The sequence below is a fragment of the Cephus cinctus genome, unplaced genomic scaffold (genome assembly GCF_000341935.2).
Source record: "Cephus cinctus unplaced genomic scaffold, Ccin1 Ccin1_scaffold0422, whole genome shotgun sequence".
Lineage (NCBI taxonomy): Eukaryota > Metazoa > Arthropoda > Insecta > Hymenoptera > Cephidae > Cephus > Cephus cinctus.
This window is the reverse complement of record NW_014333105.1, coordinates 372,135-385,637: the sequence shown is the minus strand read 5'-3', so window position 1 is coordinate 385,637 and position 13,503 is coordinate 372,135. Positions and strand designations below refer to the sequence as shown.

At 39.3% G+C, this 13,503-nt stretch overlaps 2 protein-coding genes across 3 annotated transcripts; both read right to left on the bottom strand.

Annotated features, from left to right (window-relative positions):
- Positions 1-3,900: 3,900 nt before the first annotated feature.
- On the bottom strand, positions 3,901-11,224 carry LOC107267636 (dedicator of cytokinesis protein 7). 2 transcript variants are annotated; one of them, XM_015739596.2, is made up of 8 exons: positions 11,071-11,224; positions 10,570-10,747; positions 10,316-10,494; positions 5,534-10,252; positions 5,091-5,443; positions 4,806-5,008; positions 4,407-4,726; positions 3,901-4,330 (listed from the first exon to the last, which is right to left on the bottom strand). In XM_015739596.2, exons 2-8 carry the CDS (start codon positions 10,708-10,710, stop codon positions 4,276-4,278), a joined length of 5,970 nt encoding a protein of 1,989 aa, XP_015595082.1. In that variant the 5' UTR covers positions 10,711-10,747; positions 11,071-11,224; the 3' UTR covers positions 3,901-4,275. The 2 variants fall into 2 exon arrangements, with proteins under 2 accessions (XP_015595082.1, XP_015595083.1); XM_015739597.2 differs by lacking the exon at positions 11,071-11,224 and adding an exon at positions 10,861-11,049.
- A 36-nt stretch (positions 11,225-11,260) lies between these two features.
- LOC107267638 (probable dolichyl pyrophosphate Glc1Man9GlcNAc2 alpha-1,3-glucosyltransferase) lies at positions 11,261-13,462 on the bottom strand. Its single transcript, XM_015739600.2, has 7 exons — positions 13,170-13,462; positions 12,824-13,096; positions 12,577-12,745; positions 12,308-12,517; positions 12,011-12,250; positions 11,789-11,937; positions 11,261-11,718 (listed from the first exon to the last, which is right to left on the bottom strand). Exons 1-7 carry the CDS (start codon positions 13,304-13,306, stop codon positions 11,277-11,279), a joined length of 1,620 nt encoding a protein of 539 aa, XP_015595086.1. The 5' UTR covers positions 13,307-13,462; the 3' UTR covers positions 11,261-11,276.
- Positions 13,463-13,503: the final 41 nt, after the last annotated feature.

The following is a 13,503-nucleotide window of genomic DNA, read 5'->3' as shown; positions in this document are numbered from 1 at the left end:
TAAAGATAATTTATTCGACAAACGTAATAATGATACAGTATACAAAGTATAGATGTACATACATCGTATATAGCTTGCGAAATATTAACAATAACAGTACCATTAAAGATGTATTACATACTTCACTCCAATATAACATACGTGTGGTATGTTACATGCGCTACCACTTTAGACTTTTCTTTTTTGAAAAGACATTTTAAGAACTTAATTTTTAAGGATATATTAGGAGGAGAGGGATAGAGATATGGGAAGGAATAGGAGATTCGAAAGATGTGTAAGTGTTACAAGATAATTTTTTGGGCAAATACAATAATGATACAGTATACGTATACACTATATGGCATGCGAAAAAATAACAATAACAGTAACATTAGAGAAATATTACATATATCACTGCAATATAATACATGTGTGGTATGTTATATGCGCTACCACTTTGGATTTTTCTCTTTCCAAAAAACATTTTAAAAACTTAGTGTTTAAGGATATACTAGGAGAAGAGTGATGGAGACATAGTAAGGAATAGGAAATTCGAAAATAGAGTAGAAACGCTTGGTGGCAGCAGACAGGGAAGATGTTGTTGAAGGGGAAAAGACAAAGATTGTTAAAAAGAAAGAGTGAAGAAGAAAGATGGTTATGACTGAGGGAACAAGAGGAGAAGAAGATGCGTAAAGCGTATGCACGAAGACCAGATTATTCTGGAGGATTGTGAAAAAGAAAGAGTGAAGAAGAAAGATGGTTATGACTGAGGGAACAAGAGGAGAAGAAGATGCGTAAAGCGTATGCACGAAGACCAGATTATTCTGGAGGAGCGAGAAAAGAGACCAGTGGGAAAAGTAGGAAGTATCAGGGAGTGAAATAGGGCGAGCCCAGTGGGTTAGACGTAAGGAGCCACGCCCGCCGCCGGCGGCGGGCCCCGTTAGCCATCGATCCCCGCGCAAAATGTCTCCGACAGAGGGTGACTTTATACTAGCGGGTGCTCAATAGCACCCGCACCTATCCCAAGTGAAGTGACCCCCAAGCACAAGCACAAGTAGGACTTTACCCAAAGTCAACGGACTACCCCTCCGACCTCCCCACGGACAAATAGGATCGTCTCTACCCACACAAGTGCCCAAGGGTCAAGACATGTTGGAGCGTTTTTAGCAAAGCGGACAAATTATACTAAATACGCGAGAGCTAGACACCTGGCTAGATTCACTATACGAAAGACCATGGCCGTAGATACCCTAAGGGGGCTCAAGGCCCCCGTCGGGAGACCCATAAGGTCCTGTTGCGGCCACAACTTGGGCCACCAACCACTGAGCAAGCTCAGCGGAAGAGGCGGAAGGGCAACCCCCGACACCATGGTCTTAAGTCTAGCTGCACTAACCGGATGACTACTCTTATATGACTACTTGAATTAATATGCTCGACCCGACCAAGGAAATAGGAAAAGTAAGACAAGCACAATGTAAAGAGGGAGAGAACAGAGTGAAACGAGAAGTTATAAAGAAGATAAAATTTAAGAAGTTAAAAAATAGAAAAGTGAAGAATGGGGGGTATAAAAGTAGAGAAGAAATAAGGAAAGAGATAAATAAGAAAGTAAAGAATGAATTATAAAGAAACAAGGAAGTAAAGAAGAAATAAGTATAGGAAAAGTAAGACAAGCGCAATGGGATGTGAGAGGGAACAGAGTGAAACGAGAAATCAGAAAGGAAGATAGAAATAAAGAAGTCAAAAAGTAGAAAAGTAAGGATTAGAGTTATAAAAGTAGAGAAGAAATGAGGAAAGAGATAAGTGAGAAAGTAAATAATGAAGGATAAAGAAATAAGGAAGTAAGGAAGAAATAAATATAGAAAAGGAAGAAGGTTGGAAAAGGATAAAAGGGGTGCTTCCAAGAGACCAGTATAGGAGACCGGCTCGAGGATGAATGAGGGATCCGAGTCCGGGCACTGCCTCGAGCGTTCTCCCCACCATCCGCCTGATCCTACTCGCAGAGTCCTGCGTGACGAATTTGCGCGCACACACTTTTGGGCAATTTCTAGTATTTCTAAATATGCTTGGCCAAAAGTTCCGATTTCGAAAAGTTAATACTGATTAACTTACTTTATTTATTTCATTAATTATTTTAATGTTCCAAACACCTAATTTATTAATATTTCAATTCGAACGTAATTTATTTTCGATATTCTACATTTTCATTTCAATTTTTATCTACTCCGTATATTCTGCAAGATTTTGATTCAGCCTCAAATTTATATTTTGAATAAATTTTGAAAGTGAATCAAGATCCAATAATATTTAGTAAAGCTTTATTCAATGTTTCGAATTTTCAATATTTCTGTGCAACTAATTTTTTTCTTCTTCTACTCTCTTTCTTCTTCTTCTTATTCCTTTTTGGCTTTGTGCCCTCATAGAGAGCCAAGTGTTCTTAAGTGACGAAGCATTTTTCAAGAATTGAGGTGTTACAAAGGTATCAAGTTGGCACCGCACTTTCTTTAAAAATGTCTTAAAAATGTTTGAACAATAGGCTTTTTCACAAAAAACGCAAAAGGTAAGGTAAGGTAAGTTAAGCGCAAAGAATATACCCCTATTCAAGATTCACCGCAACGAAAACCATGGACTTAGCACCCAACTGCGCCCTTGCGAGCACCACCAGAACGTCACAAGGGATGATATTTAACACTACACCTCTGTCACTACCCGCCGAGCAAACTTAGATAATTAGGAGTAAGGAACAGAAAAGAATGGAAGAAAGAGAACAGTAAGGAGGTAAAAAAGGAAAGTAAGTAACAGTGGAAGGACACGAAGAATGAATTAAATAAAGAGAAAATAAAAGGAAGAAAAGAATTGGACAGGACAGAGAAATTCAAGAGACCAGTATACTAGGAGATTGACTCTAGAAAGAATGAGATGAGAGCTCCGAGTCTTGCTAGTACCAATAATTTGCGAGCATTATAAATTTGTCTGCAATCATTCATATACAGGATGTTTTGAATAAAAATAATTTATTTAATAATTACCACTTTCTTTACCATTTACTTCTGTAGGATAACAACTTGAAGTAATTTAATTCTATCAAGGAATGACAAAGTGTCATTATGGTGAAAAATTGGCATCGTCGGCAATGTGATTTTTGTTGTTGCGTTAATACTTATTTTTACAAACAAGTAACTGCTTGATGACTTACCAAAGATGGCTCATGAAATTTATACAAATGTTGGAAGATTTCTTGCGAATTTATTCATTTTGAAATTCGTCAATTTTACCAATCTCATACAGCAACGTGTTGCACATCTTAATAGTATTGTTGTAATAGACCATCTACAAGTATTTCAATAGGATATCCTGTGTGCAACACACATCTGCACTTTTATGAAATTCAAATGGATGCTGCACTATTTGAATTCTACTATGGATCCATAATCTGTCGCGTGGTATCTTTTCATCGTTGTAAATTTTTCAATTCAAGTTTATAATATTGTTAATGAATTGAACGTACATATATGATTTCTCATATATTTTCAGTACCATTTCTCATACGTACATATTATGTTAGATTTGTTATATAACTGCTAATGATGTCAAACTATCATCCAGTGATCATTTATATGGTAATACTTTATGAATATATCATAATGGAATTACGCAGATTCTTATACGTTTTTCATAGAGTAACGAAATGCGATTGAGTTTGTTGAATAATAAATCCCTGTTAGTTAATGACGGATTGGTAAAAATTACATTATATGTAATTAGCATTAATTGTCTGTGCTAATCCTTTTTATATTATCAACGATTTACTCTTATTTGTTTGATTTTCGGGAAATCATCCAAATATCGTTGTATTTACTTCACAAACAAATATCTTTAAACGCTATGAATTTTTTCAAAATAAATTTGCCAAGTTATCATCTGTCTCTTAATTCAGTGGATATATAAAATCCGTATATTTCTTATGACTTCAATATAAATGCACAGGATGTTTTAGTTAATATTACGAAACTGTTAAGAATTTGATACTTTAAAATACTATACGCATGGTCTCATGTTATTTGTAATCTCTCTGAAGGACCGAAGCTACGCTAACGTCCTAGAAGCCGATTGGACTTCTTATAATCTAAAGAGTATAAAATATATACCTAGGGATATATAAAGACGATGTATATAAATACCTGTACTCGTAGCACAATCGTTTTGAATTAATAAGAATAGTAAATAGATTTGATATATATCTGAGTATGATAAATAATACAATATCTTTGGTAAACCGTTAACGGCAGTGACGGTTCTCTACCAGCGAGGTGATGCAGGGGTCGCTGGATGCTGATTAACCAATGAAGGTCCGCTTTAATAAAAAAGTTGCAAACTTTTAATTCTCTACAACCAAGAACACTATAACAAACAGCATCCACGCTACTTACCTCCAGGCGATCAATGGCGTCAAACGTTCCGTCAATCTTTGGTAATTACGTTCCAGTTCTTTTTGATAGTCTCGCTGATCTGGTCCAATGAGATTCTTGTTTCTACGCAGAGCATCCAAACATTTTTTCGAAAAATCTTTAAAACAGAGTCTGAGCTTATGCTGGAGTCTTGAAGGCTCTGCATTTTGTTCACGAAGTCCAGACAGGAAGACTACAGCAACCTCGGCTGGACCTTGGTTGACAGTAGTTCCTATGCATCCTTGCAAGACCATCTGGAGCATCTTTGCATCAGGTGGTTCCTGAGCAGTTGCTGCAGCGACCTGGAAAGCAATAATTTTTTACAATTTTCTAACAGCCATTAGGAATAAACAGAGATATAGCGTAATAATGTATCTATACCTCAGCAGTCTTCTTCTGAATATCCTCAATGGCCACTTCAATGGGACTAAGGACTATCTGCTTCCTGGCCACCACGCGTATCCTGGTCTTTAAGTACGGAAAGTGTGTAGCTACTGTTAAAATAGTTTTGCGTTTGCATTGTTCCCTTAATTCTCCGTGAGCTTTCCCACCGGGAGTGAAAGGAGTTGCGTATACGAAACGTTCTGTAATTAATGAAAAAAAAAGAAAGACAATTAAAAATGATTAAGACTATAAACACTGGATAGAAGGTAAAATAATACATACTGATATTAAAATTCCTATGGAACACCGTAGGCCTGTGTCTGAGCTCATGTGGTTCAAAATACGGTTCCACGTATGTTATCTGCACGTATGCTTTATCAGGCTCTAATTTGCTAGGATCCACTGGATTGGAATCTTTAATTATAACAACATTCTCAGAACCAAATCGTTCCGCGTAGAAGTTCTCCAGCCTCGAGAAAATTTCTGGTAGCTTTGTCAAAGTAGGTTCCTTGTATACGAATTCCTCTCCACCTAAGTCGCCAAATCGTGCCCCATAAAAGCCGACTCTAAAGTAAGTGCCAAAGACTCGTTTACCGGCAAGCTGTTCGACCCTCGTGTATGCTTCGTGGAGTTTTCTAATATGAATATACGAATGAAAACAGAGTACAAAGTATGAAAAAATTGAAATATGAAAAAAAAAATATAAACAGTTTAGTTAAACGAACCCGTGGATATTGGCGAGCTTCTTGTAATCGTGAGCAGCTTCTGCGATTGGCAACAGTACTCTGTACACGTCAGTAATGGCCTCGTACATTCCAGCTGCGTGAAAAGAGCTGGCAGCATGTTCTAAGAGACCAGCTAATCCACTTTCAGAAAAATCAGGACCTAGACAGAGTCCCTCTTCTCGCCTAGCCAATACGTCGTCCCCGACGGCACTTTCCTCCAGAGCGTTTGGGGTTACAGGACTGAGAGCAACAGCTCCTACAGGACGTCCACCACCACCAGGTTCCAAAAGATGTAAATACTCAGCAACGAGAGCAGCACTGTGCACCAAACACATTGCTGCTTCCGTGTGATTTTTCCTTTCCATGTGCTGCTGAGCCATGTTGGCTAACCAAGTTAACCTGAGATCGGGAGAGCCTTGGTAACCCTTAGCAATTCTGTACATTAGGTCCAGCAGCATTTCTGGGTCTTCTTGGAACTCTTTCATCTTCACAGTATCAGACAGTATCATGTGCAGATTGAAGAGAAGATCCTTCACTTGTTCCGGGAAGCTTGTATCTGCAAGCTCGGTATCCCTCTCAGCATAGACCAGAACGGTTTTCAGGGCCCTACGTAAAGCACCTTCACTAGGAGCTCTTCCTCTGCCGACGAGAGCTGACAAGGAAGTTGTCACTTGCATCTTCACCCTGGCAAAGTTGTTGCCTATTTCAAAGTTTTGCCTCATAAGCAGATAGAGACTGGCTGCTGCGTGACTTCGAACTGCACTTAGCGGTGAACTGCAGCGTGTGAGTAAAGTCAAGCAGAGATCTCCGCACCTCTCACTCTCTTCATCAAAGAGGGCGCTATGGTATTTGAAGACCAAAGCTCGTTGGGTGTTAAACATATGCTGGAGTACCGAGGTACTTTGGTTCCTGGCCAAAGCTCTAAGCAGCACCTTTAATACAGCGCCCACGACAGCACCACCACCTCCGTCAGCTTGAACAACGGACTCCAAAGTATCCAGGACGACGAGGGAGGCCTCCGCCGCCAGAGCACCTTCTATGTGTGCATCTTGTTCCACTGCTCTACCTTCAGGCTGTTCACTTGGTCTGTAAGGCATCTGATCCTTGCGCCATCTTAATTTGTCGCCACTGGCTCGTTCCTTTCTGCGCAACATCATCTCGCTTCTAGCACTTCCTTGACCCAAGATAACGTCTTCCAATCTGGAACGTATGTCGCTGGTTGCTGCTGCCTGTGGTGGTAGTCTCTTCAACGCTTTCTTTCCCTTGTATTCAAAGGCAGCTGTTGCGATATTCAAAACCTGTAAAAGACTTAACACCCTCCTGGCGCTTAGCTCTGAACACCACTGGGCAAGAGCTGATCGTTCCAGTCCTTTCAGGATCCAAAGTACACACATAAGCAAGTGTCTTGTCGCATCAGAACTTAGAGACACACGACACTGTGTTCCTGCTACTTCTGTAGAAGCTCCTCCTGCTATGGCTAGAGCTACCGATTGCATGATGGATCCTGACTCGTCCAAGTAGACGCTCTTGTCCTTAGAGTCCCAATGATAGAGTTGAGGTAGAGCATCCATCAAGATATTTAGCAGAGGAAGATATAATGCTGCTACTCTGGCTTTTGCTGATGGATCAGAATATCTTGGATCCACGTCATGTGATCCCATGAGATATCGAATAGTTCCTATGGCTTTATTCTGAAGCATGGGGTTAGGTATTTCTAAAGTATTTGCAAGATCCGAGAGTACCAAACCCACTAGGAAATGTTGCTGACGAAATTCTTGACTGAGTTCAGAAAATCTTGCTCGCTCACCTGGTACCAAAGTAGAAATAAGACTTCCTGAACTTCCAGTTGAAGGACTAGGTGAGGCTGGGGCAGATCCTGACGTATATCCAGTTCCAAAGGGAAGATTCAGTGCCACGTAATGCTCGTGAGAACAGACCGTGCGTACCAGGTCCAGTTTCATGGCGAAGAGGGCTGCAGAATCAGGAACATGCATCGATGCCTCCGATAAGGAACAACAAGTTGCGCGAAGCAAGGATAACACAAATCCTCTATCCATTACTGATAATAAATCTGATAAGAAATTTCCCAAGCTGGATATTAAATTCGATGCCGTTCTGCTATCTTTGCCGCAACGCGCGATTACTTCGGTAGTCAAAGCAGCAGCAAGCGTTGCCACGTCGTCCAAGAATTGTGGGGAGAACCTTAACTTCCTGGGAGACTCCAGAGCGCCTAACTCCGACAAGGTGACTACCATGGAACGGAAAATTAATTCTAGGAAAAACCAAGAATGTGTTATAGCTAATTCTCTAGCCTGTCCCGTTGAGACTACCCAGTGCAGCGCTAATTCCTCGTGGAGGAGTCTTCTACTCGCTTGACTATTATTGATGGCCGGGGATTCCTGGCGCATCGATGCAGTCCTGTCCAATCCTCTTGAATGCACTTCCATTTCGAGATCTTCGACGGGGAGATCAGGATTACTCTGTGCGCGTATCACGCCAGGACACGACGATAACGTTGGTAAGGAACATTGATAAGCTGTGTACGTCGCCAGGAGTGCGTGTCTTCCATGAGCATCCAATTGACCATCAGGAAGGTTTGTCACGTTTCTCACCAGCAATCCTAAAGCCTCAAAAACCGTTGCTGCTATATTCAGTGGCTGGGACGGAAGTGTTGGTGGTCGCACCAGCAGAGAGACCAGTTGATCCAGCAACTGTGGTAGCGACCTGACTAGAGCTGAGTGCGAGGCTCTCGCTAATTCTAGAAGTGCTGATTTCAATTCCGATTCCATTCCTGCTTCTCCAATTCGTGGTGGTACCTGCCCGGTTTCCAAAGAACCGCACAATGAGAGAAATCGATCAATGTATTTATCTTGAGGATGGACACTGGATACCGGTTCCAGAATGAGAGTGAAGACTCCACGGTGCGCATCCACCCATCTAGTTCCTGGTAGAAGAACATCCGGAGCTATATAAGAGTAATTTGCTGGTGGTGGATCCAGCATTGCTGGTAAACTATATTCTCCAGATTGAAGATGACCATCGCGCAAAAGCGGAAGCCACGTGTAAGCTACTGCAGTTTCTACATTTGGTTGTTCTGCCTTTTTTTGGCAACTAATGTGGTAGAAGGTGAAGAGTAAATGATGCTTCGCGCTAAGATCAGCCGGTAGTCTGATCTTGACTTCGTCGTAGAAATTGGGATTCTTGTTATGATATGAAACGGACGTGAAGGCTTCGTGTGTCATTTCCGGACAGGAGGATCTTCCAAAAATGGCTGTAAGAGCGTCCGCTTCTTGTTCTCCACCCATCAGTTGAATGCGTACGGCTATATTACGCGCTGAGCCTGTCCGTGAACTGAAATTGGCTTCTTTTGGATAAATGTATAGCAAATTCCGATAGGTCAAATCTGGCGAGAGAACTTCACTTGGAAATTCAAGAATTTCTTTTACTGGGCGACTCTTCTCGTCCGGATATGGCGTCAGTCTTCTCAGATCTGGATCCAGACATCTAGGTAGCTCTTCCGGCCGGGGACTCAGGTCCAGCTTGAGAATTCCAGGCAGGCACTTTAAACGCTTCAAATTCGAACCTGGTCTTCTCAACTCCACAAGCAACTTGTAAAGATCTTCGTCGCGAAGACGTTCACTTTCTTGTTTGAAAAAACTGGAAACTGTCAGTGTAATTGGCCGGAAGCTATCTAAGCAATTGGCAAAATCATCTGGTGACCAACTGCGCCTCTTGTCGGAGCTTCGTCTCTCTAGAGATCCTCTTCTTGTCGGTGGTTCAACTTTCTTGCGCCATTGTTCTAATCCTCCAGACTTCCGATCCAGAGATCCTGCACTTCCGGTACTATCAGTATCACCTCCGCCACCAATGACTCCAGAAAGGTGAATGGCAGTCCATGCCAGCGGCATTCTGTACCTACCCAAACGTTCACATGCTGCAGCAGCTGCTGCTCTTACCTTTTCTTTATTCTTATCATCGCGAAGATAAGGTTCTGCACATTCAGAAATATCACCTTGCAAAACTTTTTCAAGTCTAACAACCAAGAAAATATCCGGACTGGGTTTACTGATACTCATTACACAACTTCTTGCTAGGGTACTAGCATCGCTGTAAGCAATGTGCCCACCCAACATCCGCTTTAAACCCTCCGGATTCATGTCCACGTAGAAGTTTTCTGAAACCTTTTTCTTTTCTTTTGCATCGTACAAAGCAAGACTAGCAAATATAGGTTCGACTTCTAATTCGAGTTTTAGTTGAAGACACTTAACGAGGATTTTATGAGAAAAAGGTTCGGATGGTTCTGGAACTACATTGATCTCTTGCCATTCATCATCCGGTGACGTAGGTGGCGCGTAGAGGGGAAACAAGGCTTCTTGACGGTCCTCTAAACGTTTTTGTTCATTCATCTGATCAATAGTTTCTGGACAAACACGATCCAGTAGCCCGGGAAGTAGTGGATCGTGTTGTGAATGACGAAGATCCAAACTAGCCCAGGAGCCTCTGGGTGTGTCACCGCAGTTGGATAAATCTTCTTCCTCATTTGGTGAACCTGTACCATTTATATCTTCTTGGTCTACTTCAAAATCTTGTCGTGGTGTATCTTGCAGCAGTCTATCTCTAGCAATCGGAGAGGCCCTTCCCTTAAATTTTCTATATACAATAACCCAATCTGATGTGAAACTTTCAATGCACCTTCTGACATACGGTGATACAGTATCCCTGAAAATGTTAAACGGATTAATCAATGTTTCTAGATGATTCAGTGCTAGTCAATCAACTTACAATGATTCATATGGTACAATTGGTTCCTCAGTACGGATCTTCCTTTTAACAACTCGTAATTCAACATCACCCAAAGGGAAGTCCAGGATTGGCCTTAGAGGATCACGGTCCAGAACTGTTTGATGCTGACCCAGAAAATCCTCATAATCGAGTGGCTCTAATATCTCGCAGAGAGACATCTGAAAAACAAAAAATAAGAAACCTCTTGCTTCTATTATATTCAGAAGTATTCTGTGGATAAAATAAAATATTACAGTGGAGGAAAATCCTGAAATACTGCTACCACTCTTCGACAGATCTCTAGAATAAGATGTTGACGATGCTATCTGTCGTCTCACATCAGCTGCATGCTGTTTGCTCAATTTATGAGCAAATGCACGCTGTACTGAAGACATACTGCCGACTCTAATCCACGTTATCTGTATTTATACCCTATAAACCATATAACTTATTTTAAACCAATTAAACATTTGTATTCATTAATGGGTAAAGAATAATATGAACAAATATTGAAGAGTACAAGAAAAAACATAGTTCTACAATACCTATGCAGGCACAGATTAATAACTGATACCTAATACAAAAGTATTAACATGGTATAATTAAGAATATTAAGGATTTTACAAGAATATAAAGTCAACTAAATTTTGACAGGCTCTGGGTGGTGGCAACCAGAACTGCAAGGGAATGAAACTGTCAAATAATACTAAAAGATAGCTGGTACTATAATAAAATAGCTACTTATGTTTTCTCACATTTATACAAGAATTCAAATATTTGCAACTTAACAAAAATAATACAAATACATGAAAAAAATACTGTAACGCCAATTTTTTTAGACAACTAGACGCATCAATGAGATGGCGTGTCGTGTACTGTCGTGTATTGTCGGCTGCGTCGGCTGCAGCCGAGTGTCTCGCCTCACAGAAAATAATAGGTAGTGAATTGAATCCAAATGATTTTATTTATAATGTTTTTTTTTTGATTTTATAATATTCTCCTCTTTTTTCTTATACATCGTAATGTCATTTTGGAAACGGTCGCCTAAATACATGTAATAGTATAATAACCAGCAATATGTAACTCCTATTGCACAATACATGGAAGTAAAAGCTAATGGTAAGAATGGTAATCTATCAGTAAATATTAACTTGTGAAGTACTGATTCATAGAATGTAACAAAGGGAAGTATTCCTACATATAACCATTCATATTTTTTAAGTAAACTATTATGGAATTTATGTGTTAATATTATTCCTGCTAACATCATATACACTAATGAGAGTAATAATTTCAATGGAGTTAATTCTGTTGGATAAAGTAAAGGTAATAAGCCAGTGTGACCTGCAGAGCTTAAGATTATAAATACTCTTGCATCTTGTTTATCCACAACTGCTAGGGTACTGAAATAAAATATTTCTGATGTGACATATTCAGTTAAGACATACAAAACACATTATAATATGGATTTACCATAAAGGTAGAATTGCAGTAAGAATAGCTTTCTCATGAACGTGCCATCCAAACATAAAGGAACTCAGTCCACACAATATTAGACATCGTACAAAATGTTTTGGAGTTATTTTAGCCTCGTTCTTAGTAAATAAAGACCATAAGGCTGGCTAAAAATAATTTTAATTATTTGGTATCAAAAAGAAAAATAAATTCCCTACAGTCATACTATTTTGTTCTTACAATCATCGAAGCAAATGTTACAACAAATGTAACAATAGGTGTAGGTGTTGGTAAAACAGTAAAGATATCTTCCTGAACTAAACCACCAGTCATAGAAGCTGTTCTGGTTGCTTGTAACCAACCAAGCTGTTTCCAAAGTACAGATAGAAACTTATCAGCTCCTGTATATAAGGCCCAGGCATTCGCAGCCCAATAGGCATGAACTAGTCCTCTCTTGAACGGGAATAAGCGTGAGAAGACCTAGAATTAAATGTTGATGAAAATGCAAGTCAAGATTATAAATATTTTGGAAATCACCTGTGGTAATTGAGAAACAAAAGGGCCAAAGGATAAGATCAGAACAATTAAAACAATGCTTCCTAGCTTCAATATCCTGCTGAAAAATTTGCCACCTTTTATGCAATACCATCTTAGTAACCATATAACATAAGCTGGTGCTACATATATGTAAATGTGTTTCAAGTTGAGCAACATAGAAAACCATACTGCTCCTTGTAAAATAGAACTCTGTAAAAAAAATTTTAATTATTTCTTACTTTAATAATTATGTATAATAAATTATTTACCTCCTTATCCACTTCTGCTACCTTAGTTATAGACAACAATAATATACCTAATAAGAAACCATTATACTGAAAATGTATATGGTCTACTATAAGAAGGCCTACATTAAATATTGAGAGAAAACTTAGAATTAAGTAGCTGCTTCTAGATTTGCAGAAGGTTTCACCTATTCTGAAAAAGAAAACTTATATTAATACATATTTATTTTTAAATTGATTTTGTCACTGGCATATAGATAGATTGACTTACTTTATTACACCATAAACTAATATTATATCAGCTATCATCACTGTAGCCCTTTGAAACAATTTAGCATTAGGTGAAGTATAGTTTAAATTATCAATTTTGAGCATCTCTGGATCAAAATAGACTGCTACCTGACTAAGAAAGTATTCGAACCATGCAAAGAAAGGTGGATAGTCTAGAGTCCACTGCGATTTGTTCGAAAGATACCATTCTTTTATAGGCAAGCTAAATGTTATGGCAAGCCAGTTACGATGCACCTCAAAATCAGTGGAATGACTGAAAACACCAGTGTAAGACTTTTACAGAGTTAACTGAACAAACTATGTTATCTACTATAAAGTTGACATACTATGTAGGAATAAGAAGCATTTTGAAACACGTAGCAAGAATAAAAATTCGCAACAACGTTGCATCAAACCACGATTTTCGTATTTCATCCTTATGAAAATTGTCATTTTTATAATCTTTTACAATTTCCATTTTCATACGTGGCACATTCCCCTGACGATCTTAAACTAGTACAACTCTTTTTTGAGGTTATACCAAGAAGCCGGCTGAGAATATCAATAATAAATTAATTCAAGAATTTATCACAGATGGCCACAAATTCACCTTGCGTCATCTATACGCTACATCCTGTAACAAGATATAAGATTAATTTACCTATTAAAGGTACAGCAAAA